Raw genomic sequence first — 24,739 nt, 5'->3', positions numbered from 1 at the left:
AGGAAGGCATCCATTTCTAAGAAAAACACTCACCAACATGATTAAAAATACCCTTTGTCTTTATGGCCATGAAAGCCCAGAGAAATCCATTTCTCAGGAGCTTGTACGAGGTGGATATGAACTTGGGCACGAAGGCTGATCAGAATGTGATCTCCACAGGAGCCCTTGGTTGAAATCGTGGAGCCCCTCCTTTGAAATCCTGGCAGAGCTGAAAGTGGACATTTATCTTCATATTATTAAAATGCCTCCACCTTTCACCTCTTTTATGAAAGAAACCCATTCAAGGCTGCTGAATGAACCTCACATGTAGCTTTTCAAGCTGTACATTCGCCCGCACATTCAACATTGAGTTATTACTTTTCTGAAAACAGGTACTCTTATAATTTCCTGGCCTGGGTTTTGAAAGGAGTTTTAAAAAGAAGCATTGTATTTTCAACTTGAAATAAGACCTCCACAGTTCTCAGCAGACTCTTCTCCTTAGGGGTGATTGGCCCCTCTGTGTTTGGTAACTGTGAGTTTGGTTGCGTCTTACCACGCACATCAGACAAAGGAGCTGAAAGAGGGGCAGAGGGACATTTATGCAACAAAGGTTGTTAGACGTGCAAGTTATTTTGTGTCTCACTTGTTCTTTCTTGAAATGTGTGGGGGGAAGATCTCAAAAGCCAGTGGCAGCCTATGGGTGATAATTACTTAATTAGAACACCTATAACCCGATCATGGTAGTGCGTACATGCACATTATTAATTTTAGTAGCTTTGAATTTATTATACAATTGCCTTTGATCTGTGGCAAATGGTACTAGTCTTCCGTTTGCACTAAAACGTCAGATGTATTCTTTTTTTTTTTTTTTTTTTTTTAATTTCTTAAGTGAGTAAGGGAGAGTGACAGAGAAGGAGCAGGGGGAGAGGCAGACTCCCCGCTGAGATGCGGGCTCCATCTGATCCCAGGACTCAGGGATGGTGACCTGAGCCAAAGGCAGATGCTTAACCGACTGAGCCACCCAGGCACCATAAAATTTATTCTTAGAATAAATTTATTTAAGAGTTGATTTGAAGGGACACCTGGGTGACTCAGTCGGTTAAGCGGCTGCCTTTGGCTCAGGTCATGATCCCAGAGTCCTGGGATGGGGTCCCGCATCGGGCTCCTTGCTCAGTGGGAAGCCTGCTTCTCCCTCTGCCTTTGCCTGGCACTCTGCCTGCTTGTGCTCTCTCTCTCTGACAAATAAATAATTTTTTTAAAAAAATCTTTAAAAAAACGTTAATTTCAAGACCAATACTAAGTAATATTGTAAGTGGTGTATAATGTGGGAGGAAAATAATAAAAACAGACTTTGATGAAGAGAGATGACTGCAAATCTAAAACACTGAAATGGCACTGTGCGCATCTTGCTTTAACTTGGAAATCAGGCTCTGCTGTGGGAAGTGCTCCCAAAAGTCTGGATATTGGTTCAGTGGATTCTGGCTCTTCAGAGTACTTAGAAAGAGAACAAAAGGCAGGGGCAGTTGGGTGGCATCTGAGGACCACAGAAGTGATCCAGGTGGGGTGAAAGGGGAGTGATCTAGAAAAAGAGGTGAGTTTAAAAACCTCTGTACTGGCCCTTTTTCATAGCCTCAGGAGGAAAAAAAATGTGACCTAGAGAAATTCTGAGTGAGAGGAAAGCCTTTTTATGTACCATTTGTGTGTGTGTGTATATATATATATATATGATTTTATTTACTTATTTGACAGACAGAAATCACAAGTAGGCAGAGAGGCAGGCAGAGAGAGCGGAGGAAGCAGGCTCCCTGCCGAGCAGAGAGCCTGATGTGGGATTTGATCCCAGGACCCTGGGATCATGACCTGAGCGGAAGGCAGAGACTTTAACCCACTGAGCCACCCAGGCGCCGCACCATTTACATTTTTAAAAGAAAAAAAAAAAAAAAAGAACTTCACAGTTTCTGCAAGTTCTAATAGTATCCTGGGCACAAAAGTTTGGGCAATCAACTCTGTCATATTTTCTTGCCACTTGGTAGTTTCTGTGGAATAGCTCGTTGGGAATCAGACTTCCAACCGTGCGTGTGTTGCTTCTACATAGGTACGCCCCTCTGGGCATCCTCTTCCTGATTGCAGGGAAAATTGTTGAGATGGAAGACATGGGAGTGATTGGGGGGCAGCTTGCCATGTACACGGTGACCGTCATCGTCGGCCTGCTCATTCACGCCGTCATCGTCTTGCCCCTCCTCTACTTCTTGGTAACGCGGAAAAACCCTTGGGTTTTTATCGGAGGGTTGCTGCAAGCCCTCATCACAGCTCTCGGAACCTCCTCCAGGTATGGATGTCCATTGTGTGGCTCACTTCCGTCAGAAAAAGTGTCTCAGACTTAACTTTGATCCAGAATCCTGGTAGTAGTCGTGAGGGGCTGGTGGGGGTGGGGAGAGCTGAGCGGTGGTTCTGGGTTTTAAACTTCCAGACATTCGATTTGGCATTTTCATGCAGGTGCTAATCAGACCTAGTTGGGATGCAGGGAATGATGGTCGGTATACCCTTTGGGGAGACAGATGGAAATCAGCTCTTCCTTTCCTGCCCACTGTCATCTCTCTCTTCCAGTTGGCCTGTGCCCGAGGAAAAGATGGCAGAGTCACTCAGCACAGGTGTGGGGAGAGGGGAGTAATCACACGTCTTCCCAGATGAACCCAGGAGCGAGAGAGCTGCCAAATAACCCAGGGAGGCAACCCATGCTCTCCTGGCCCTGTTCCCCTATTTATACAAGTTCCCTTTAAATTAGGACTTAGGAGAGGAAGGAACTAGGTCCAAAATATCAAACACATAGTCATGATCTAACAGATCTGGACGGTCAGCTGACACACCCTTTTTTTTATTTTTTCCCCATGCTCAGTTCTGCTACCCTACCCATCACCTTTAAGTGCTTAGAAGAGAACAATGGCGTGGATAAACGTGTCACCAGATTCGTGCTCCCAGTGGGGGCCACCATTAACATGGATGGGACCGCACTCTATGAGGCTTTGGCTGCCATTTTCATTGCTCAAGTTAACAACTTTGAGCTGAACTTTGGACAGATCATTACAATCAGGTATGAGGAAGGTTCTATACAACATTTTCTTAAGAATGACTTTAAATGCTGAGGCGGTGATCAAGGATTGGATGAAGAACCTGGTTGGAAAAGGGATCAAACCTAAACAAAAGCTTGGGGGTTTGTGGCAATAGATTTATTTTTTATATTTAGATATTTTATTCATTTTTTTAAAAAATTACAGATGTACACATTTATTAATAATGAAATTCTAATAATATAGAAATGTAGAAGTTAAAAAAATGTAACTTCCCTGCCACCATCACCACCCCCATCTTTCTACAAGTCACTTCTGTTAATGTTTGGGGTATAAAGACCTTTTCTTACACCTAGACACAAACACTTTTTAGTAATTAATGGAACCATGCCATACATACTGCATGTCACTGGATTAATTTATTTATCTATATATCAATATCAATTTCAATATCAATGTATCAATAAAACAGCTAGCACTTTCCTTTAAAATCTACAGAATACATAGTAAGGGTAATTCCTTCTAAAAAATGTCAGATTATACTTCAGTTTTAAAAGACATTAAAATATGTTAGCTTTTATTGCCAGTACTGAAAAATTACACTGAAAAACTGGTTTAACATTTTCTCTTGGGTTAATTTTTAGACAGTATAAAATAGATGAGAGACCCCATTGACAACAGGTTGAGAATTTTGTTTCTATAGACTATTTTTTTCACTACTATATTTGAGGTATCTAGTGAAAGGTAATTTTACTTTCTATACCCTCCCCTAATTTTTTAGTTTCCTTCTCATGAGGCAGCCACTGTTGCTTGCTAATTTCTTTTATAGTCTTCTGAGGATAGCCCATGAATATACATGTGTATATGTGATTATAATCCCATTTTTTGCTTACTGAAAGTCAGTTATACACAACAGACCAGTAAGTAAGTGTAAGGGAGACTTTAAGCCTCACAAGCCAGATCAGACTCTTTTCTTCTGTGTGTATGTGTGTGTTTTTTTAATTATTAGCAATTTATCTTGGATATCAAAATAAGTCAGATTTTTTTCATATCTCATATATGTATGTCTGTGTGTTTGTGTATTATAAAAATTATCTTACAAACAGGAAAGTTGAATTAATATTACAACAAACATCTACCTAGATCCAACAATTGTTACCATTTTACCATTTTGCTTTCTTTCTCTGCTTTCATTACATTTTACATATACATAGTCCAACATGCATCTCCTGAGAATAAGAACCATTTTTTACAAAACCACAATAGTAAGATTCTTTAAAATACTTCCAGAATATCCAACCTATATCCAGATTTCCCTAGTTGCCCCAAAAATGTCTTTTATAACTTATTCCCTTAGACCAAGGTAAAATTCAGATTTATGGCTTGCGTTTGGTGTTCATGTCACTTTAGTCTAGTTTTAATCTGCCAATTCCCCCGACTTGTTTGTGTACATAATATGTCCATCTAGAAGTTAATTATGTTAGAGTCTGTATATATATTTGAGCTATTGAAAAATAATAGCTGTAGGATATGTTAGGATATTAAAAAAAAAAAAAAAAGAAAGAAAGAAAGAAAGAAAGAGACTGGTCACAGCCAGATGTGACTGGCCCGAGGGTTCTGGGACCCCTGAGCACAGTCTAGCTACACTGGGGCTGGGAGAGCAATATCTCAGCTCCCCATAACCCGTTCTTGGGCATACCTTGGCATACTGGTTGAAAAGCCCTGAGTTCCTAAAAAGGCTCAGTTGCATGTGACAGAGTAAAATATTATAGTAACAATAAGAGTGACTTTCTCTTGTGGAGGAGCTGTACTCCGCAAAACCCTCAAGACTAGTAGGTGTCTTACACAGTGTAAGGGACGCAGGCTTTGATTCCATCATCCCTGTGGTATTACCCTCATCCAAAAGGTCCAGATGGCTCATCACCACCTTCAAATCTTAGCCAGTGGGCAACAGAGGAGGGCACAGCCCACAAGAACTTGATCACTTTCATCCATATCTCAGTGGCTTAAAACTTAGTCTGAGCTCCAAGGGAGGCTGGGAAATGTAGTCTTTATTCTGGGCAGTCATAGACCTGCCAAACATTCTAGTACCATAGAAGAGGAACCATATAAGATATAAGAGAACCAGAACAGTCTCTTCTACAGACTCACTTTTATTAATTCCACCTTATATCTAAGTAATATTTTACTCTTTATAAAACATTCTCACATCAGCCATCTCAAATAGTTATTTAATGGAGTTCTAGACAAGGTTGTATGCCTTACAAATCAGGTCTATACTACCTCCATAAAAAATATTTATAGTGGTACAGAACTTTATTCATAAATCATTTTGCTTTGGAATTAATAAATTTGATTTTTTATGATTTTTTTATTTATCTATTTGACAGAGAGAGAAAGAGACAGTGAGAGAGGGAACACAAGCAGGGGGTGTGGGAGAGGGAGATGCAGGCTTCCCCATGAGCAAGGAGTCCAATGCGGGGCTTGATGCCAAGACCCTGAGACCATGACCTGAACCATAGATAGCCACTTAACAACTGAGCTACCCAGGCACCCCAATAAATTGGATTTTTTTTCTGACCACATTAGTCATACATGTTCAGTATCTTTACAGTCCTCTAGTTGCATAGAGGAATTATAGAAAACAAATCGTGATTGTAACTATACAGTATTTTAGACCTTATAAAATATTTTCATATTTTATATGTGAAAAAGTCTCTCAGCACCAATGTCTTCCTTTAAAAATGGGTATAATACTAAGACCAACTTCCTAAGTGTTGTGGGGAGGATCAGATGAGGTAAGCCATGCTTAGCATATCAAATAGCACTAATAAGCCCTTGATAAATATTAGTTAATATTATTGTTAGCTCAGTGGATCTTTTTTTACCATCTCCTTTAAATTTTTCTAAAGTATATTTTCTGCTAACCCAGCAGCTCGGACGCTGCCACCGCCACCGCGCGTGGTTTGCGGGGCATTCTCTCTGTTCGGGGGGACACGTACAAATGTCTTATGTTTGGGAACTTCTTTTAACAGCATCACAGCCACAGCTGCCAGCATCGGGGCAGCTGGGATTCCTCAGGCAGGTCTGGTCACCATGGTCATCGTGCTGACGTCTGTGGGTCTGCCCACCGATGACATCACCCTCATCATTGCCGTGGACTGGTTCCTGTGAGTATGCTCGGCCTGCCTTCTGGCTGGCTGTCACAGGGCCCCCCCTCCGTTATTCTGGGGTACCAGGCAGCTTGGCCCACCTGCCAAGAGGGCTCCACCAAGAGGGGCAGCAGGGCCTGTGAGTAACTTGTCCCCACCCCCTGGGCCCTGCCCTTATCTAGAGACCAGTCCCAGACGCCAGGCGCACTCACACCCTTATCAGCCCCCCACCCCGGACCCCATGTGGCAACTACAGTTCTCACTCCATAAAGCCAGTCAGCGATTGGGAAACTGGCTGTCTGCAAAGGCATTTTCTGAATTGCACAACACATCCCGGCGGTGGCCAGAGCCCAAGGACAGGCCTCACACGCAGGCTCGGTCCCTCCTCCTTGTGCTTCCCATTGCAATGGCGTGATGCAGTGCAGATGTTCCCGTGGGAACCCAGCAGGCAGGGGGCGGTCATGCAGTGGGAAAAGCACTAGAGTCATTAAGTAGAATAGACCTTGGCTCTGTGGAAGGTCCCAAGGAAGGTACCCTCCATCCCCTCAGACCCTAATCTCAGGGGGCCTATCCCTCTTCCATGCTCCCCGTGCCCTTCTAGCTGACATCTTTTCTCTCGTAAATTCCCTTTCACTTGCAAAAACATTTTATCACAGTCTGCCCAAAATGAACGCCTGGAAGGATACAGTAGGTGCTGGGGTCAACTGTAAGTTGCCTCCACTGGAAGGATTATGAAGAGCTAATGGGTGTGTTCAAGGCACGATAAGCAGGAGGAGGGTAATCAGTTGAGAGCATGAGTGCCACAGTCACTTGGATCTGTGTTTGCGTCCCACCCCTGTGCGACACTGGGCTGGTTCTCAGCTGTCCTAGTTTCCTCTTCTGTAACATGGAGAGGATAATGCCATCTACCTCCCCATGATGCCTGAGGATTACGTGTCGCGAGGCCTGGCTTTCAGCCCACGGTTGAGCCCACGGTTGGCACTTAACTGCCATGAGGACTGTTAGAGGATAAAGCTGTGGTTCTCAAAGCTTTTATCCTCAGGACCCCTTTACACTTAAAAATTACCGAGGACCCAAAAAGCTTTTATCTATGTGGGTTATAGCTATCAATATTTATCATATTAGGAAAACAGAAATGTTTTAAATGTTAAATTCATTTAAAGTTTACAATAACCAATTCATTACATCGTGACATGAATAACATTTTTGAGGGAGAAAAAAATAGCATTACAAACCAGAAATTGAGGGAAAAGAGTGATACCATTTTACATTTTTGGAAATCTTCTTAGTGTCTGGCTTAATACAAGACAGTTGGCAGACTACTTCTGCATTGAATTTGTTGGGGTATCTCTTGTGCTGTGTTGTGGTCTTTGCAAAACCCCACCTAGGTATTCATCAGAATGAAAAGGGCCAAAACCATCTTGGCATTATTATGAAAATAGTTTTGACCTCCGGGGCCCTGGGGATCTCTGGATCACACTCTGAGAATGACTGGTAAAAAGGAAGGCGAATTGTAGGAAAGAGAGGCAAAGAGAAATTTTAAATAGAAGGAGTAAGGGAGGGTTCTTGCCCTAGAGTACTGTTGGTACTCTAACATTACATTTATACATAGTAACTGAACATTGGTCAGCGAATGGATAAGGAAGATGTGGTCCATATATACAATGGAGTATTACGCCTCCATCAGAAAGGATGAATACCCAACTTTTGTATCAACATGGATGGGACTGGAGGAGATTATGCTGAGTGAAATAAGTCAAGCAGAGAGAGTCAATTATCCTATGGTTTCACTTACTGGTGGAGCGTAAGGAATAACATGGAGGACATTAGGAGAAGGAAAGGAAAAATGAATTGGGGTAAAGTGGAGGGGGAGACAAAACATGAGAGACTGTGGACTCTGAGAAACAAACTGAGGGTTTTGGAGGGGAAGGGGGTGGGTGGTTGGGAGGACATGGTGGTGGGTATTATGGAGGGGGCATGTATTGCATGGAACACTGGGTGTGGTGCATAAACAATCAATCTTGGAACACTGAAAAAATAAATTTAAAAAAAAGTAAAATGAACATTGGTCACCTATGTGCCCTTTTAACTCAGTAACTACTGTTTAAACATTCTGTGTCTGTTATGTAAGGTCGCGGTTGGTGGATTACACCAAGCAGAATTTTAAAAGATGCCTCTAAAGATTTAGCAGCCAGTTCAAAATATGAGCTGAAATCATGTGATGTTCACAGGAGCCCCGTTTTTTCTACCCCAGGGACCGCCTCCGCACCACCACCAACGTGCTGGGAGACTCCCTTGGAGCGGGCATTGTGGAGCACTTGTCGCGACACGAACTGAAGAACCGAGACATGGAAATGGGTAATTCCGTGATCGAGGAGAATGAAATGAAGAAACCATATCAGCTGATTGCCCAGGAAAGCGAGACTGAGAAACCCACTGACAGTGAAACCAAGATGTAGACTAACACACAAAAAAATGTTTTCTTGAGCAGCAGGTGTTTGCAAACCATTGTAAAATGTTTCCATCTGTTACAACTCATTCTCTCCAGGAAGCCCCTTACCTCCCTTTTCCTGCATACTCTGATAGGATTGGAAAACAAGGGAGGATCTTGCGAGTCAGATCAGGTCTTACAAGTTTATGTGGCACACAAAACTGTAAATGTGATTTTTTTATAAGCTAAAGAGTCAAACAAATAGTGGACTAAAACATGCTTTTAAATCAACTTTCAAAAGTTAAAAACCCTTCAGAATACAATTCAGTTTTAGTATCAAAACAACTTGATAAACTACAATCAGCTATCAATAGGAGAATAGAAAGGGTTTTTTTTTCCCCCTTTCTCTTCTGATTTGTGTCCTGATTTTATTACTATCAGGGCAGTATGAATACACAGCTAGCACAGCTGTAAGGAGTCACATAAAGTGAAATTTCCATGTGGCCATGGACAAGTTACATCTCTTCTCCAGGCCTCAGTGTTCTCATCTGTAAAATGAGTGAGTTCCCTGGATGCCTTAATGGTCTCTTTTAGCCCAAACATCCTGTGACGTCATGGAAGAGCTTACTCTCTATTCCCCCTTGGAACATCCTGTAGCAAGTATCATTCCATGGAACATGGGACTTTCAGGAAGGACACTTACTGGAAACGAACCTTTCTAAGTAGGGGAGGGTTGGCTGTACGGTTTACCAGGTCCTGTGTCCAAAAGGTCAGCTATGCAAGTCACCAGGCTGGAGGCCATTCTAGGAGTGGACTAATCCGTGAAACCCTGCGCAGTTCTTCCCAACAGGGGAAGTAGTCCCTTCTTTCCTACTCTTCCCAAACGGAAGGGACTGCTCTGGGAGGGATGTCTCCTACCACTCCTCAACTGACTGTAGACTTTTAGAAAGTAAAATGTAAGACTAGCAACTAGCAAGGCTGCCCATGGTCTTACTACAGAACACTAAAGAGCCAGGTAGGAAAGAATGGAGCATGGTTGACATTATAGGGAGGATTTTAAAGCACCGAGATTATAGATCATCTTTAAGGAAGAATTTAAAACAGAGAGGTTCATTTTTTTTTTTAACCTGAAATCCTTTTTCTCTTCAGTTCAAAATCATCCCCAAAGGAAGTCTGCCTATCAACAGAGAAGGTCACTTCTCATATATTTTTTAAAGAAGTCAAATGAATGAGCTCTCTCTCTAATAGAGAGTCCGTGAGCTGGCTGGGTGGTCTCTGATTTGAAAGGTTTTTGACTATAATCAAAAGTTCGTAGAATGAGAGAAACAAGATATGTCTTTGTGCTGCAATTCCACTTATCAAATCATTCAAAACCTTCAGCTGGAGTGAGGTTTGGTTTTATTTTGTTTGTGTCCCTGAGAGAAATGGTAGCAGATGAATCAGTATGAAGACACTGCCGATGCGTTCTAAGAAAAAAGCAGAACGGGCATCAGCTGCAGGTGAGGCAGCTCCCAGGTTTAGAGGAGATTGATTTTTTAGCCCCTAAGGAGTTCAAAGACAGGAGAAGGAGCTATCAGACAATACCAGCTGTGTTTGAGTTTCTGACCGAAAATGGTAGAGAGTGGACTTAATCATGCTAACAGACTGAAAACCTAGACACCCTCCGACATACAATTAGAGAGATTTTTTTGTATAGCTCGTGAGCGTTCTCTGTGTACAAAAGTTAACATTAGGCGGTGGTCGAGTAAACGTTTAATGCCGAGGCTCTTTTTTGGGAACTACACTACAAAAGTTAATATCCGTGGTTGTCATCTCGTGACACCGGTAGAGGAAAACATTAATCATGTCAAATTAATTCTGTTACACAGTGTGATCTTTTTTCATACTAACCATTTCTTACGGAAAGCAAGTCCTCTAGGATGTTCCTCTCGCCAGCCCATCACAGGCTCCGCATCTGGGTGTACCCAGTGGGGACTGAGAAGCATTACTTTGTAGATGTATTTTCAATAAAGAAAAAAATTAGTTTTACATTATAATTTTGTATGTTGTTGTTATTCTTCTGCCTGAAGAAAAATCCATGTTCCTTCCACAGACGTATTGTAGTGAGCTCAGGGCAGTGCTGGGAAAGGCTACCATGCAGTTTTTCTAGATGATACTAGGTAACATCATGGAAGGACCAGCTGAGGCAGCCAGTTGTAAGAAAATAAGAGAGGACAAGGGCCCTCCCTGCCCAACTCCTAGAACCAGAGCCAGAAAGGAGAGTTGGTAAAGGAAGCACTTTGCTGTATAGGCCTGCACTTACTTGTCCACATAAATTTCTCAGATAAATTAAATCATTTCCATGTTGGGATTGGAAAAGTGTAATGCCACCATTGGCTCTTCCAAAAAAGTAATTTCCTGTCTGGCCTTCAAATTAGGTAGATGTATCTATGTGATTAATGCTGCCAATTGTGAAAAGAGCAGAGTGAGATCTCAAGGGATGTTCAGAAGCAGTCCCTGTCCTAGTGAAACCCTTCTGTTCATAAAGAACAACTTTTGGACTACCACTTTTTCCCCTCAAGCTTTTTAATAAAGAATTGGCAGACGATAATATGGAATGCCCATGTTGAAGTTGTGTCTGAAGTTGTGACCCTCTCTTCCTATAGGTAACAGAGGAGAGGCTCTTAAGTAGGGTCTGTAAACCCTTAGGTCATCCATGAGAAGACTTCAGTTGAGTGTGCGTAGCCCTTGAAATTGTAGGGAAGGTTTTGTGTATTTGCTTTTTTCCGGGGTAGACATTTTGATTTCCATCTATTTCTCTGAATAATTTTATTTTTAACTGAAAATAATATAAAAATTTATTGCCAAGACTATGAGAAACCTCAGTGAATGGAGAGATATGCAATAGTCTTGGATAGAAAGATTTCATATCATAATGAAGTTAATGCTCACCAAAATGATCTTTAGACTCGTTTACTTTTCAGACTCCAAAAATATTGTCCAGAGAAACACGCAAAGGGAAAACAACGAGGAAGAGGCAAGTTAACACAAATGTCAGGGTAGTCTGAAGGATCATTCGACCAAAAAATTTACAAATCACGGTTTGACCAGTACATCCTAACTTTTTTCAAGGCATCTATGAGCTTCAAATTGTTGATGGCAGAAGTGGAAGGAGACTGCTCACAGCCTGAGGGAACCGAACCAGCTCTGGCCACCTTGAGGGGACCCATATCTGTAACCTGCAGGACATTCGGGACATAAAAGCATTCAGGAAAGTGCCACAAAAGATCAGCCCGCTGCCAGAAAGTGCTTCTTCCAGCAGTCAACAGCCTTTTTCTCACTTCTGTGGCCGAAGCTGGATTTTGCCCTCCACGCCTAACCCCTCCACAGTGCAAGCCTGGGAAGTCGGTCATCTGCCTGTGGGAGGTCTGTGGAGATGCCCTTAGAGTTCAGGGAGAGAGCAGCTCTGTCAAGGTGTGAATGTAGGACCTGTTTTGAGGTGCGTGTAGGTGGGGTGCAGAAGATGATGAGGAAGGAACAACTGAACATCTTTCAGGCTAACTTTTTAAAAATGTTTCTGATGAGTAAATACATTTCTAACGAAACTTTTAAATCCTACACTTGGAGAGGTTGGGAGTCTGTGTGTTGTTCCCTTTCTCGTATTTATCCCTTCAGCACCACTGTCTCACCCCCAGCAGGATTCCCTTTCCCAAGTTAAATAGTTTCACTCTCCAAATAAAACCCTTTCTCGTTGTCTTTATTCAGACACACCATGTGGAAAACAGAGATTTTAGTGCTGTTAATTGCGCGGGTCTGAAGGGAGCTTAGAGGAAGGGCTCCGTTCCCTCTGCATGCGAGCCCAGGGAAGAGCATCCTGCGGGGGAGGGCCGGGGCGGGGGCAGGGGGCCCTCTTTCCGGGCTGCCGCTGGGCACTTGACCGAGGCTGCTGTCAATCATCCGGCCTCCGCGGCGGCGCGCAGCCTCTGCTCCCACCCGGGTGGTCCCCGAACTGGGGCAACAATGACCTGCTCTGTGTGGCCTGTTCCCGGGGGACAGAACAGTTGGGAGGTGTCACGCCGAAAGCAGGCTCCGAATGAATAAGCCGATGGGAAAAAAAGCAAGGCAGCCAGAGCGAAGGAAGCTGAGGGGCAGCGTCTAAGAGGGAAAGTGGGAGATGAGGAATCTCTGGGAGAAAGGAAGCTGGGGCTGGTTGGGGCGATACCCAGGACAGCCAGCAGGGGGAGCCTTGCGGGGCGGCGGGGGTTGGGGGCAAGGCCTAAACGTCCTCTTGAAAAGAATTCGCTTGATAAGCACAGAAGCAATTCCAAGGTCTGCAGAGCAGAAGGAGGATAAATAGGACAAAGCCATCAAGCTGTTAAAATTTTTTCAGTCCACCCATTTCCCTTTTCTCTCTAGTCATCCTGCTTCTCCAGTAGTCTCTCCCAGGAACCCCTTCCTTGCTGGGTGTTACTCGCTCTCCCTTTGTCTCCTTGTGACCTGCCGCGCTCCCCTCCCTGCGCTTTTTTGCTACCCTGTTCTAAATTCGCCTCTTCAACACTTATTTTTCCCAGGCACATACAAGAGCCTCGGAAGCGGGATGGTAACATTTTCCCACCGGATTTCCCTCAACACAACCGCAAAACTCTTGTCTCAGCCTTCAGCCTGGAAAGTCACATTTTACCGAATCTGCACATACAAGTAGGGTGGTCAGAAATAATTCAAGACATCCAGTTAGATTTGAATTTCGGATAAGTAACAGTGTTTCAGTGTCAGTATTAAATAATGATGTTTTAGTGTAAGTTCATCCTGAAATATTGCATGGGGCAACCAGTATTTTTGTTAATCTAACAACCCTACATATAAGGGAAATGAAGAATTCTAGACAATTGATGTTTGCCTCCATGAAGTGATGCTGTAGAGAAAGTTTGTGTGATTTTATTAAAAATGATCATCCTAACTTTGAAGTTCTCTCTACAAACAAAAATACTGCTTTAAAAGGCAGTCCAGATCTGGGACATTCATTTCCCATTGTTTATTTGCTCTGAGGACATTATCACTTATTATGTGTTTGTGAATCTTGTGGTTCCCTTTCAAAAGCCTGATCGATCACCTTTAAGAATTCACAGACCAGTCTTGGGACGCCTGGGTGGCTCAGTCAGTTGAATGTCCTACTCTTGATTTCAGCTCAGGTCATGAACTCAGGGTCATAGATGGAGCCCCTTATTGGGCTCCCCGATCAGCAGGGAATCTGCCTGGGATTCTCTTCCTCTGCCCCTGCATCTCCCACTCCACAATCTTTCTTTAAAAAAAAAAAAAGACTTCACAGAACCATCTTAAATATATTAAAATATATTAAATACCATTTCAGATATCTATGCTTAGAATATTTTAAGATTCACATCTGTTTTTCTTTTCTCCTCATTCCTTTTTTTTTTTTCTTTTTTCTTTTTCTTACTCCTTCCTCTTGCCCCAACATAGAATATTTTCTGTAATCCATTACAGGGCTGAAAATTTTTTTCCACTGGTGGACACATTTTTTTCATTTGGGGTGCTCCTTTTAGGAAAGTGCCCATATTTTTTTCACACTGAGCTATTCAAAGACCATCACTTTCTAGTCATTGTAAATTTGGGAATGAGGCATTTTTCAAAGCTTCTTCAGGGCACTCCAGCTTCCAAGGATAGGCATCATTCCCATGAAAGCCCCTTCTTTAAACCACAGGCTGAGGCTTATGAAAAGCAGGACCCCATGGATACTGCAGAAGGACAAAACATGCCCCTAAAAACCATAAACTCTTTCCCAGTCATCGCATAGGCACATGTTAAAGATAGCACTGAGTCTCCAGGAAGATGGGGTCAGATGACAATTTGTGAATTTCTTTTTCAACTCTGTAGGTTCAGGGGATCATGAAAGGCCTGAAGGCAGCCAGCCAGGAGCCTGCAGACATGGCAGGAGAAAATAAAGACCATCCAGGGATCGGCTTAGCCATGAAAGGAACTGATGATGGGTCTGCCCTGGGGAGAACTTAGCACTCACAGGCTCTGTCAACAACGCCAGTCTGAAAAGTGTCACCAAATTCCACTACCTTGGCACTGTGGGACCTCTGGGAAGCATTGTGTCATTTAAGTTGATGGTGAGCTATTAGCCAAAGAAGTGGAAAACAAACTCGAGAAAGTCCACATGCGAGTCAGAAAACTAACACAACTAGACTAAAAATAGCTTCATGCGCCCTAAAACCTGAAGGCCTTCCGCTTCAGAGCGGCGGTTCCCTGCAGACTTGTACACAGTGCTGGGCTGAATCAACACTTGCTACAGCTGAACCCTCCAGCATTTTCACCAGGGAGCATGGGTCATCTCCGTTAACCCGGGAACATCATCTATTAACTTCGTGGTAATGGTGGTTTTAGAACAGGTTCACCGGGCAGGTGGAGAGAAGAGCAGAGTTAGACAAGAGAAAGGAATTTTAGTCTCTCACTTGCTTTCAACCAACTGTGGGACCTTGATCTTGACTTGTGCCCTTGGCTGTACATGTGGGGAGTTGGATGAAACCCACAATCTTCAAAGTAATGTCGCTCTCAAGTTTCTGTATATTGGCATAATATAAGTGTCATAATGGGGTTCTGTGGTCAGTTAAGCTTGACAAATTATAGATTAAACTTCAGCTTCCTCGTTGTCAATGAATATAATGATACCTTCTTCATGACAATGTAATGAGAATTAAACAGATAATAATAGAACACCGCCAGCGTGGTTTCGGGCACTTAGATTCTTAAGATGTTAGGACAAAACTGGCTCAGTGAAGGAGGAAGAGGGTTGGGGGAGGGGGTGGCGCAGGAGAAGGGGAGACTGTTTCCCAGCTCCATCTGGGCCCACTGGGAGCAGGATGGAACTCCCCCGGGAGGCCAAGAGGCCAGGAGGCCCTAGACCTACATCGTCTGGGAGGGGAGTTGTGGGGAGGCCCGTCACCCCTGGAAACTGGCACCGGGAGGAACCCGCAGGCCTCCTCACAGAGGGGTCTGGGCCTCTGCGCCGGGGCGGACCCGCAGGCCTGCCAGCCTCCTCCGCGGGCTTTTGTCCGGCCCCGCTCTCCCAGCAGCACCACACTGCATGGTGGTTTTGTGAAGGGCACAATTCAACACTCTGAGGAGACCACCCAGCTTCCTCCTGAGTCTCCCGGAGAACAAAAGTGCCCCTCTGTGTGCCAGTGATGTCCCCTTCGGCCAGGCCTCCTTCCATCCTCCGCCTCCCTGCCAAGGGGAAATGGAGAGGCGGTCAGGCCCTCACTCTGTGGGAACCCAGGGGATGGCTTGCTAATGAGCCGTCCCCGGCCGGGCCGGGACAAACATGGTACCTGGGATGCTGCTGCCACCCTGTGGCAAAGGTCTTTCTGTGAGCTCCTCGTGACTGCTCCTGACCAGACTGTGTGTGGAAACGGCATGGACCTGAAACTCATCCCTGACTGATTCAAGCAAAGGCCATAGAACGAGTAAATAGTTCAGAAGTCTGAAGCAAAAACTTGAAGCATTCTGTGTCTCCAGAGTCATCCTCCAAGTGTGGTCCCCAGACCAGAAGTGACTAGAGCTTACTAGAAATGCAAATTCTCAGATTCCCACCCTAGATCTATCTAATCAGAAACTCGGAGGCTGGAGTCCTGCCGCCTGTCTTAACAAGCCATCGGGGTGGCTCTGATGTACACCAGAGGTTGAGAACCACTCGTCTAGAGTCCAAAAAAGAAACGGACTTTGGCATTGACAGACTGTCTTAATCCTGGCTTTGCTTATGAGCTATATGACCTTGGCCAACACGTTTAACCCTCCATGCTTCATTTTGTTCAATAATCATTCCTATTTTCAAGGATTATTGAAGATTAGGTAAGAAACAAAGGTTAAGTCACTGATATTGGGGCGCCTGGGTGGCTCAGCCAGTTAAGGGACTGTCTTAGGCTCAGGTCATGATCCCAGAGTCCTGGGATTGAGCCATGCCTGGGGCTCCCTGCTCAGCAGGGAGCCTGCTTCTCTCTCTCTCCCCCTACCTGCCCCTCCCCCTGCGTGTGCTCTCTCTCTCAAATAAATAAATAAAATCTTTAATAAATAAATAAAGTCACTGACATATACACATGCTCAATAAATAGTTTGGGATATTATTATAATGGGGTCATAAATTTGTTTGCACTACACTAGATTATCCAGAGAAAATGAAGTTCTCTCCTTTATTTAACATTTATAGGGAGCCAACATAGTGAGGGGTAATACAGACCCAAGGATGTATAAATAAATTCCAATAAACACGCACTGTAACGGATTAGACCGTGTACTCTCCAAAAGTCATATGTGGAAACCCTAACTTCCAATGTGACTGTATTTGAAGAGGGGGCTTTTAGGAGGTAATTAAGGTTAAATGAGGTGATGAGAGTAGATCCTTAATTCGACAGGATCAGTGGTCCTCTCTCCGTGCACACACACCGAGGAAAGGCCCCATGGAGCCCCAGGGTAAGGCTGCCATCTGCAAGCCAGGAAGAGAGCCCTCACCAGGACCCGAGCACGTGGGCACCCTGAGATCGCACCTCCGACCTCCAGAACCGTGATAAAAAAAGATGTCTGTCGTTTAAGTCACTCCGTCCGTGGCATCTTGTTCTGGCAGCCCAGGCCGACTAAGACAATGGGTGAAGTTGCAATCACTGTAATAAAGAACAAAAAAGCTGGAAAGAGCCCAGAGAGCTCTCAGAGCACTATTTAAATGGGGTGCTCAGGGAAGGCTTCCCGAGGAGGCTTTCTTTTAGGAAAGACCTGAATGGAGTGGAAGATCAAGCCCATCACACTGATGACCTCAGTGTGTAGAGCAAACTGTGTGGAAGGAACGACCTGGAGGCCAGGAGGACAGGACAAAAGGGAGGGTGAGAGAGGGTTGACGGAGAGCCCCCTGGCAGGGTCTTGCAGCCCTCTGTGAGGACTGTGGGTTTTATTCTAGGTGTGATGGGATGCCACTGGGGGTTTGAGAGGCCAGAGATCCTTTATTTTATTTGTAATGTATCTCTTTGCCCTTCGGGATTAACAATCCTGGCGCTTGCCCATCTAAATAGTCTCCTTTAGGTAACTCAGCTACCTTCTAGTTAAATGCTTGGCATCTTTCAGGACAGTCCTCTGGATTTCCCATTCCCTTCCCTCCTCTCCACACTCTGCCCCCAACTCTAGAACTCATTCCCATGAAGGCAGGGTCCCTGTCAGACCTGCTGGCTCCCAACCTGATATCCACACCACACAGAAAACGAGAGGGTTCTCAGCCATGCAAACTCTACCCTCTTTGGGGGCAGAGCCGCCCAAAGCAGGGAAGGAGAGGGGTGAGAGCTTTCTCCCACCATGTGCTCCTCAGCTTATAGAACACCTGCTCTTGGGTCTCCCTTCTTTTCCAGGCCCCCTATGGAGGGAAGAAGGGTTTTTGCCACCCACTTCTCTTCCTGCATGAGCCTCACAAAGGAAAACCCTATGGTCTTTTTCACTGGTCTGGATCTCAATAAGCTAAGGAACGAGATGAGGGAACTTAGAAAAGCTCTCTTCACAATGCCTGTTGTCAACTCTATTGCTTTGAAATAAGACTCTATTTTGAAAATCACAACCCAAATGCTATCTATTTCTTCCTGTAGTAATTTCCCTAATTTCTTGAGACAGATGAGGACCCTTGGCTGAGTCCTCATCTATATAGAAATCTATTTAGAAAATCAAGTGAGAAAAATCACATCAATTTTTCCCCATCAAAATATTAGATAGTTATTATTATTATTATTATTACAAAAATTAAGCCCAGGGGCAGGGAAATCTTCACTGGGGTTCTTTATCATTTGATTGATTTTTCCTGTGTCTCTTGAAAGACTAATTTTTTTTTAACTTGTACTTAAGAAATCCTTATTTCTCTCTCTCAGATTTATTCATTCATGAAGTTACAACTACTTTAGGCCTTTATGCCTGGCCTAGGTTTTTTTCCCATTTTCCCCTCTCTTTCCACCATTTGTCTCTCTCATGAGGTTGTGACTTGCCCCAGGTCACACTTCAGGGTCATCCTGGACCTCTTCACTGCATTTTAGAGGCCCCATGAAGCCCCATGGGGGAAAGACTAAGGTACGGTGCTTGGAAAAAAAGTTGAGGAGTTCTAGAACTCAGACACCATCCAGGAACCCACCTCATGGCTTCTAGCCCCTGTGGAGTCAGACATTTCCCCCAGGCAAGAGCCCTCTTGAAGTGGAAAGAAGACTTGAAGTAAAAATGAGGGAAATGTTTTTCAAATTAACTCCTCTCACTCCCCACCCCCCAAAATCAAGGAAAACCCTAACATAGGAACAAGGTCACCATTTATTAAGTGTTTCCTGCCTCAGGGAAATCCGAGACTGGGAAGACCATACGACCCCTCAGAGGCCTTTGCTGGATGACATCAAGGAGTCACTCCTAGCAGACCAGAAAAGACTCCCCTACGCACCTGTCTCAAACTCTCAAGATTCCAAGCAGACATGGCCTTGCTCCAACCTTGTCGCCTTGTCGCAGCGGCGCACTTAGGAGACAGTGAGCCACCTGGGAGCGCTTCCAGCAACCTCCAGTTCAAACCACGCTCCTCCACTTATGTACTGTGTATCCTTGGGACAGTAATTTCACTTCTCTAAACCTAAGGTCTCCTCCTCTGGTGAAGTACCCGCCACATTGGGGAGTTTTATGGGGATTTAATTAAGTAATAATACTTAGCTGACGCCCAGCACATACATGTGCTCGATACACTGTAGCAATTTCTGGGGCCGAAAATCAGCACAGCAGGACAGACCAACCGCTGGACCAACCGCTCTTCGCTGCTGTGTCCCTTCTGATTAGTTGGCATCCGTGCTTTAGCGATGGTAAAGGAGCTTCACCATCACCTTTGGCTACTGTTACACTGATGTTACTACTACATTTGTTTCACACAGTGTGTGTAGGCTGGCTTTATCTGGAGAGGGAGAGAGAGAGAGAGAGAGAGAGAGAAGGATCCTGCCACAGGATGGCAGCAAATAACCTCCGAAGTCGTTTCCAGCTCCAAAATATCTCGTCTGAGAAAACGCTCTCTAGCTGGAATCCAGTTGGGCCGAACAGGATTGGGTTGTCACAGAAGCCCATTATTGGAGCCAGAAGCATCGTTCTCTGCTCATTCCCATCCAGGCAGGAATCCGCAGGAGTCTGGGTCTCTGTTCCTGCAGCTCAGACGATTTGTCCACATCCCTGCTTTCCTTCTCTTTAATCTTCTGCTCCCCCTTGATTGCATGCAATCGCGGTCTGCTCCCCCTTGATTGCATGCAATCGCGGTCTTTCTCTGTGCTCGGAAGCAATGCCCCCCACAGGCCAGGCTCGGGATCCTGGAACGTTCTCTTCCAACCTGGACTTGGCAAATTCAGGCTCCCGCTTGTCTGCAGAGAATCAGACCACCAAGTCCTGGGTCTGTCGACTAACCGGCCGCACATAGGTATGTATTGAGTACAAGCACATCCAGGTGGTGAAGAAGGGAGGTGCCATGAGCGCCGTGGAGATGGACCACACCTCCCTCGTACAGAGTTCGAATCCTGGCTCTGTTATTTCCTCACTGTTTGACCTTGGGGAAGTTTGGCCCCCTCTCTGGGCGTCATTCCTGTCATCTGTAAAATGGAGAAATACCAGCATCTACCTTGCCGTGCAGGCTGCAAGCTAGGGGATCATGCAGACATACAGCAGCTACTCGCCAAACAATAGGCATTATCATAAAACAGAGTCAAGGAATTTATGATCTCATGGGAGAGGAGAGCTAAAAATACATCACGAGAAAACAATGCCAGTGGTAGTATGGATTCTTAAGCCAGGGGTTCTGGGTCCCTTCCTCAGGTAACATAGCTATGAGGCTCTCACAGACTTAAAAAAAAAATCTATCTAAGCAACTCCATTAAAAAACAAATCACAGAACCCCAGTGATGAGTATCTGTTCCTTTGAATATCAAAAACCCCGTCTTGCCAGCTCCTCCCTCAGTATGTCCAGGGGATCGTAGCTAGAGTTCTCCCGATGGGATGTCTGACCCTTAGTCCCATGCTCATCCGTAATTGTGCAGTAATTCAGGAATATTTGGGGCAACTACTGTTTACCAGTCAAGCACAGTTCCTAGTGAGGAAAATCATTAAACGAGTCATAATATCCATGTAATCAGTACGAGGAGAGGCTCAGACAGAGGAATTCCAAGGAACGTATCCCTGTAAAGTGGACACGTCTTCCTCTCCTGGAACCTCCAAGAGGTTTCCCTCACTCTGACTCTGAATGCAATGATGCCTGAACTCAGGGTTACTCTATCGGTAAATCACTGTTCTTAGCATGAATCCCCCTTCCGCAGCAGAATGCCCTCATTTAGTTTAACCATAAAGTTCTCTACCCACGTGGAATATAAAACCCTTCAAGTATAGAAGGGGAAGGCATATCTTGAAAATCTCTTATGTACCAGGCACCTCACAAACAGTCCTGTGAGACAGAATTATTACAACCATTTTATATAGGAGAAAGGGGAGCTTTCAGAAAATAAACAACTTTTTTTTTTTTTTTTTGAAAGAGAAGGGTGGAGGGGAGGGGCAGAAGGAGAGGGAGAGAAAGAATCTTAAGCAGGCTCCACGCCCAGTGCAGAGCCCATCACGGGACTTCAGCTCACAACCCTGAGATCATGACCTGAGCTAAAATCAAGAGACAGGTGCTTAACCGACTGAGCCACCCAGGTGCCCCAGCAAATATGTAACTTAAAGCAAAGTTGCAGCTGGAGTCCAGGTCCATATCAAAAGCAGTGACTTTCTCCCTTAGAGTATTCTAACCCTAGAAATTAACTCTGGTCAAGCATTGCAAACCCGGGGCTTCATCTGAAACATACTGGGGGATAATCTCCTAGGTCACTGTTTTTCAAACTGTGGGCCATCAGTTTGGTGGATACCAGCTAGCTTATTTATTTATTTATTTATTTTTAATTTTTCCAGTGTTCCAAGCATTTTTTTTAATGGAAGGATAGAAGAGAGTTGTTTCAGGAAGGTTTTATTTGAATCATGTGCAGATACAGGCTTGCATCCTGCATAAATTACAGTTCATGATTTAAAAGTTTAAAGGTACATTTCTAAGACTTTGCTGATCAATAACCAATCAATACCTTTGTACTTCATGAACTCAAGGCTTTAAGTGCCTTTTGGTTTCTACAACTGACCACCCTTCAGGAACATTTATTTTCCATATGGAAATGTTTCCTTAGGAAGTGATGATGTGGACTTTTATGTTAAAGATCCAAGCGCTCTACCACTACCCAGTTTCCAAATTCAGTTCTGGGCTCTGTTAAAACACGTTCCTCTGACCTAGCCCTCTAAAGTCTCTCAACATGTGGATGTATTTGAGGATGGATTCCACAATCAGGTTAAATTTCTCCTGGAGAGTCATATTTGATGGTGCTTCTTGCCCAAATGATAAATGAAGTCCAGTCTGGCACTTAGCTCCGGGCACACAATGAAGGGACGAAAGTCGTTGTTAGCACTGACATCTGGTGGTCATCCAGGGGCCAGCACCGCAGTATCTTGAACTGAAAAGTGTTAACCTGGGAACCAGGTAACAATCCTAACTGTAGCAGAATTAATTCCTCATATTCCACATCTCCCCCCCCCCCACACACACACACCCGCATCACTTCCCTTCTTGTAGCTGGACACAGCAGGGAGGAGGAAACAACAGGAACTTAGAGGCAAACATAAGCAACGGTCTCTCGCCCATCACCAGATCCTGGGTAAAAGTCTCAACCTCATCTGCAAAATTGGGATAAGAAAACAACCCCCCACAGTGGACATGGGGTGCTTATTTTATTCAATGCTCAAAACAACTCTTTTGGTGGTAAGTCCCAGTACTTATTAAACATTCCAAAAAAAAATGGGTTCCCTTGCCCCTTTCATCATTTTATATAAGGCACTCACCAATTGTCCTATAAAATCTAGATTCCTATTTCCTTTCTATCATTGCTTGCTGCTTCCTCCGTACTCCATTAAAAGAACAGCAAAGCTTTATGGACAGCTTGCCTTGTGCCAGGCATTGTTCTAAGATTTAGGTGGTTAAATCGAGTCCTGTCAGCCCCTCTGAAAGGGAAACTATTATCCCCCCATTTTACTGATGAGGTAAATGGGGTGTGGTGAATTTAAGTAGGTTTCCCAAGGCCAGAAGCTGTGGGACTAACATGTTTGTTTGCTCGCTTGCTTGTTTGAAAGGGGGGAAGAGCAGAGGGAGAGGAAGAAAGAAGCCCTAAGCAGACTCCCTGCTGAGTCCAACAGGGCCCTAGCTCAGGACCCTGAGGTCATGATCTGAGCAGAAACCAAAAGTCAGACACTTACCCAGCAGCCACCCAGGCACCCCCTGGAATTAAAATTTTTAATTCAACAGTGTGGGTCCTGCAACATACTCTTAACCTTTCAGCCAAATTTGGCTCTTCGCCGCCCTTACAATAATAGCTAATTAGTGAGCGCTTACTATGCGCTGAGCTCTTCATATAGATGGTCTCATCAAATCCTTATTAAAACTCTGTAAGATAATTATTATCATTACCCCCCATTCTACAGATGAGAAAACTAGGTCAAATAACTCGCGTGAGGTCGCAAAACTAACCAAAGGTGAAGTTGGTTATTCCAATAAGATGATGCGATTCTAGAGCCTTGGGTCTCAACCACACTTCTCCTTTAGGGCTTCATGTTTTCCAGCCTCCCAAACTGCTTGTGAGCTCCCAGGCAGAGCAATCTCCGCCTGCGGAAGATACTCCCTCACCAGGTGGTCATGATGGGGTTAGTGATCATGGCCAAGTGGGTAACGGGAGTCTGGTCCAGCCTTCATGACTGCAGAGTAGCGCAGCCACAGGAGAGAGAAATACAGAAAGCCCAGGTGACTGTCAGGGTGTGTCCAGTCCAGTGTCTGAAGGCAGAGTGACAGCAGAACTGAGACTAAACAAGTCCGCAATTCACCAGCATCATCTTCCCCTTGATGGATTCCAAATGGCCCGTGTTAGCCCCTGTCTGAGAACTATCCTCTTGCTCTTTTAGTGTGTCTCCCTCGATGGGTTACTGTCATTCTTGGTGAGGCAATTCCACAGAGACTGCCCTGAGACCTATGGACTTCGGGCATCCTGGATTCCTAACTAACTATTGCTTTTCCCCCCACCCTCGACCTTCTCCACCACCCCTCCCCATCCACCCCCCCCCATCCCCATTGCTGTGGCAATCAAAAATGCCCTTCCACATTTCTAAATGTCCCTTGAGAAGAACCTTTCCTTGGTCAAGAACCAGTGTAGCTGAAAGGTGGTTTTACTCTAGATGGAATATAATTTCCCTGAATCAGGCATTCCCAATGTTTTTGGAATTTTGATATCCCATCTCTAACATCCTTGCTTGTCAGTTACCTGTCATCGTAATCTCCTCCCAGCCTGGCACTGTGTTCCGTCTTGTAAGATACATGATCTTGTAGAAGATCCTATTTTCCTTCATGAAATCACAGAAACCAGACCATTAATTTTGTACTGCCTTCTGGGTCTTTCAGCAGTGCAGTTGATTCGGTGTGTCTATATTTGTATGCAAATTATATATATATATATATATATATGTATATGTATATATATAATTGTTTTTGTGTTGTACATATTTATATATATATGTACAACATGTTTATATATATACATATATATGTACATGTTTATATATATATAAATAAAATAATATATATATAAAATAAATATATATAATATATTTATATTATATAAATATATATATAATATATATATAATAAAATAAAATATATAAATAAACATGTACAACACAAAAACAATTCAATGACTTTTTTAAAAATTGAGAACTTCATGATACTTTTGATATAAGAGGTCCCCCTTACCAGGGTGTTATGTAGAAAAAAGGACGGGTTGGAAGGAATCATTGGCCCCAATGCATGGGGACAGCCATCGGACAACCCAGTCCTTGGGTAGTTGTTTTCTCTTTGTTAATAAACTGTATTACTTTCTTTTTGCTGCTGCAAAAATTTACTATAAATTTAATGGCTTAAAACAATTCAAATTTATTCTCTTACAGTTCTAGAGATGAGAAGTCTAAAATCAAGG

General features: G+C 44.1%; 1 protein-coding gene across 1 annotated transcript in view; it reads left to right on the top strand.

Moving 5' to 3' along the window:
• Positions 1 to 10,375, top strand: part of SLC1A3 (solute carrier family 1 member 3) — a 76,792-nt gene extending 66,417 nt beyond the window's left edge. Inside the window, exons 7-10 of the mRNA XM_032337588.1 lie at positions 2,075 to 2,308; positions 2,876 to 3,070; positions 6,083 to 6,217; positions 8,454 to 10,375. Coding sequence (XP_032193479.1) covers positions 2,075 to 2,308; positions 2,876 to 3,070; positions 6,083 to 6,217; positions 8,454 to 8,658 — 769 coding nt within the window. The 3' untranslated portion in view covers positions 8,659 to 10,375. The remainder of the gene's footprint in view (positions 1 to 2,074; positions 2,309 to 2,875; positions 3,071 to 6,082; positions 6,218 to 8,453) is intronic.
• Positions 10,376 to 24,739: the final 14,364 nt, after the last annotated feature.

This window comes from Mustela erminea, chromosome 3, assembly GCF_009829155.1.
Source record: "Mustela erminea isolate mMusErm1 chromosome 3, mMusErm1.Pri, whole genome shotgun sequence".
Taxonomy (NCBI): domain Eukaryota; kingdom Metazoa; phylum Chordata; class Mammalia; order Carnivora; family Mustelidae; genus Mustela; species Mustela erminea.
The sequence above is the reverse complement of the archived record's forward strand: the minus strand, read 5'-3'. Positions and strand labels throughout refer to the sequence as shown.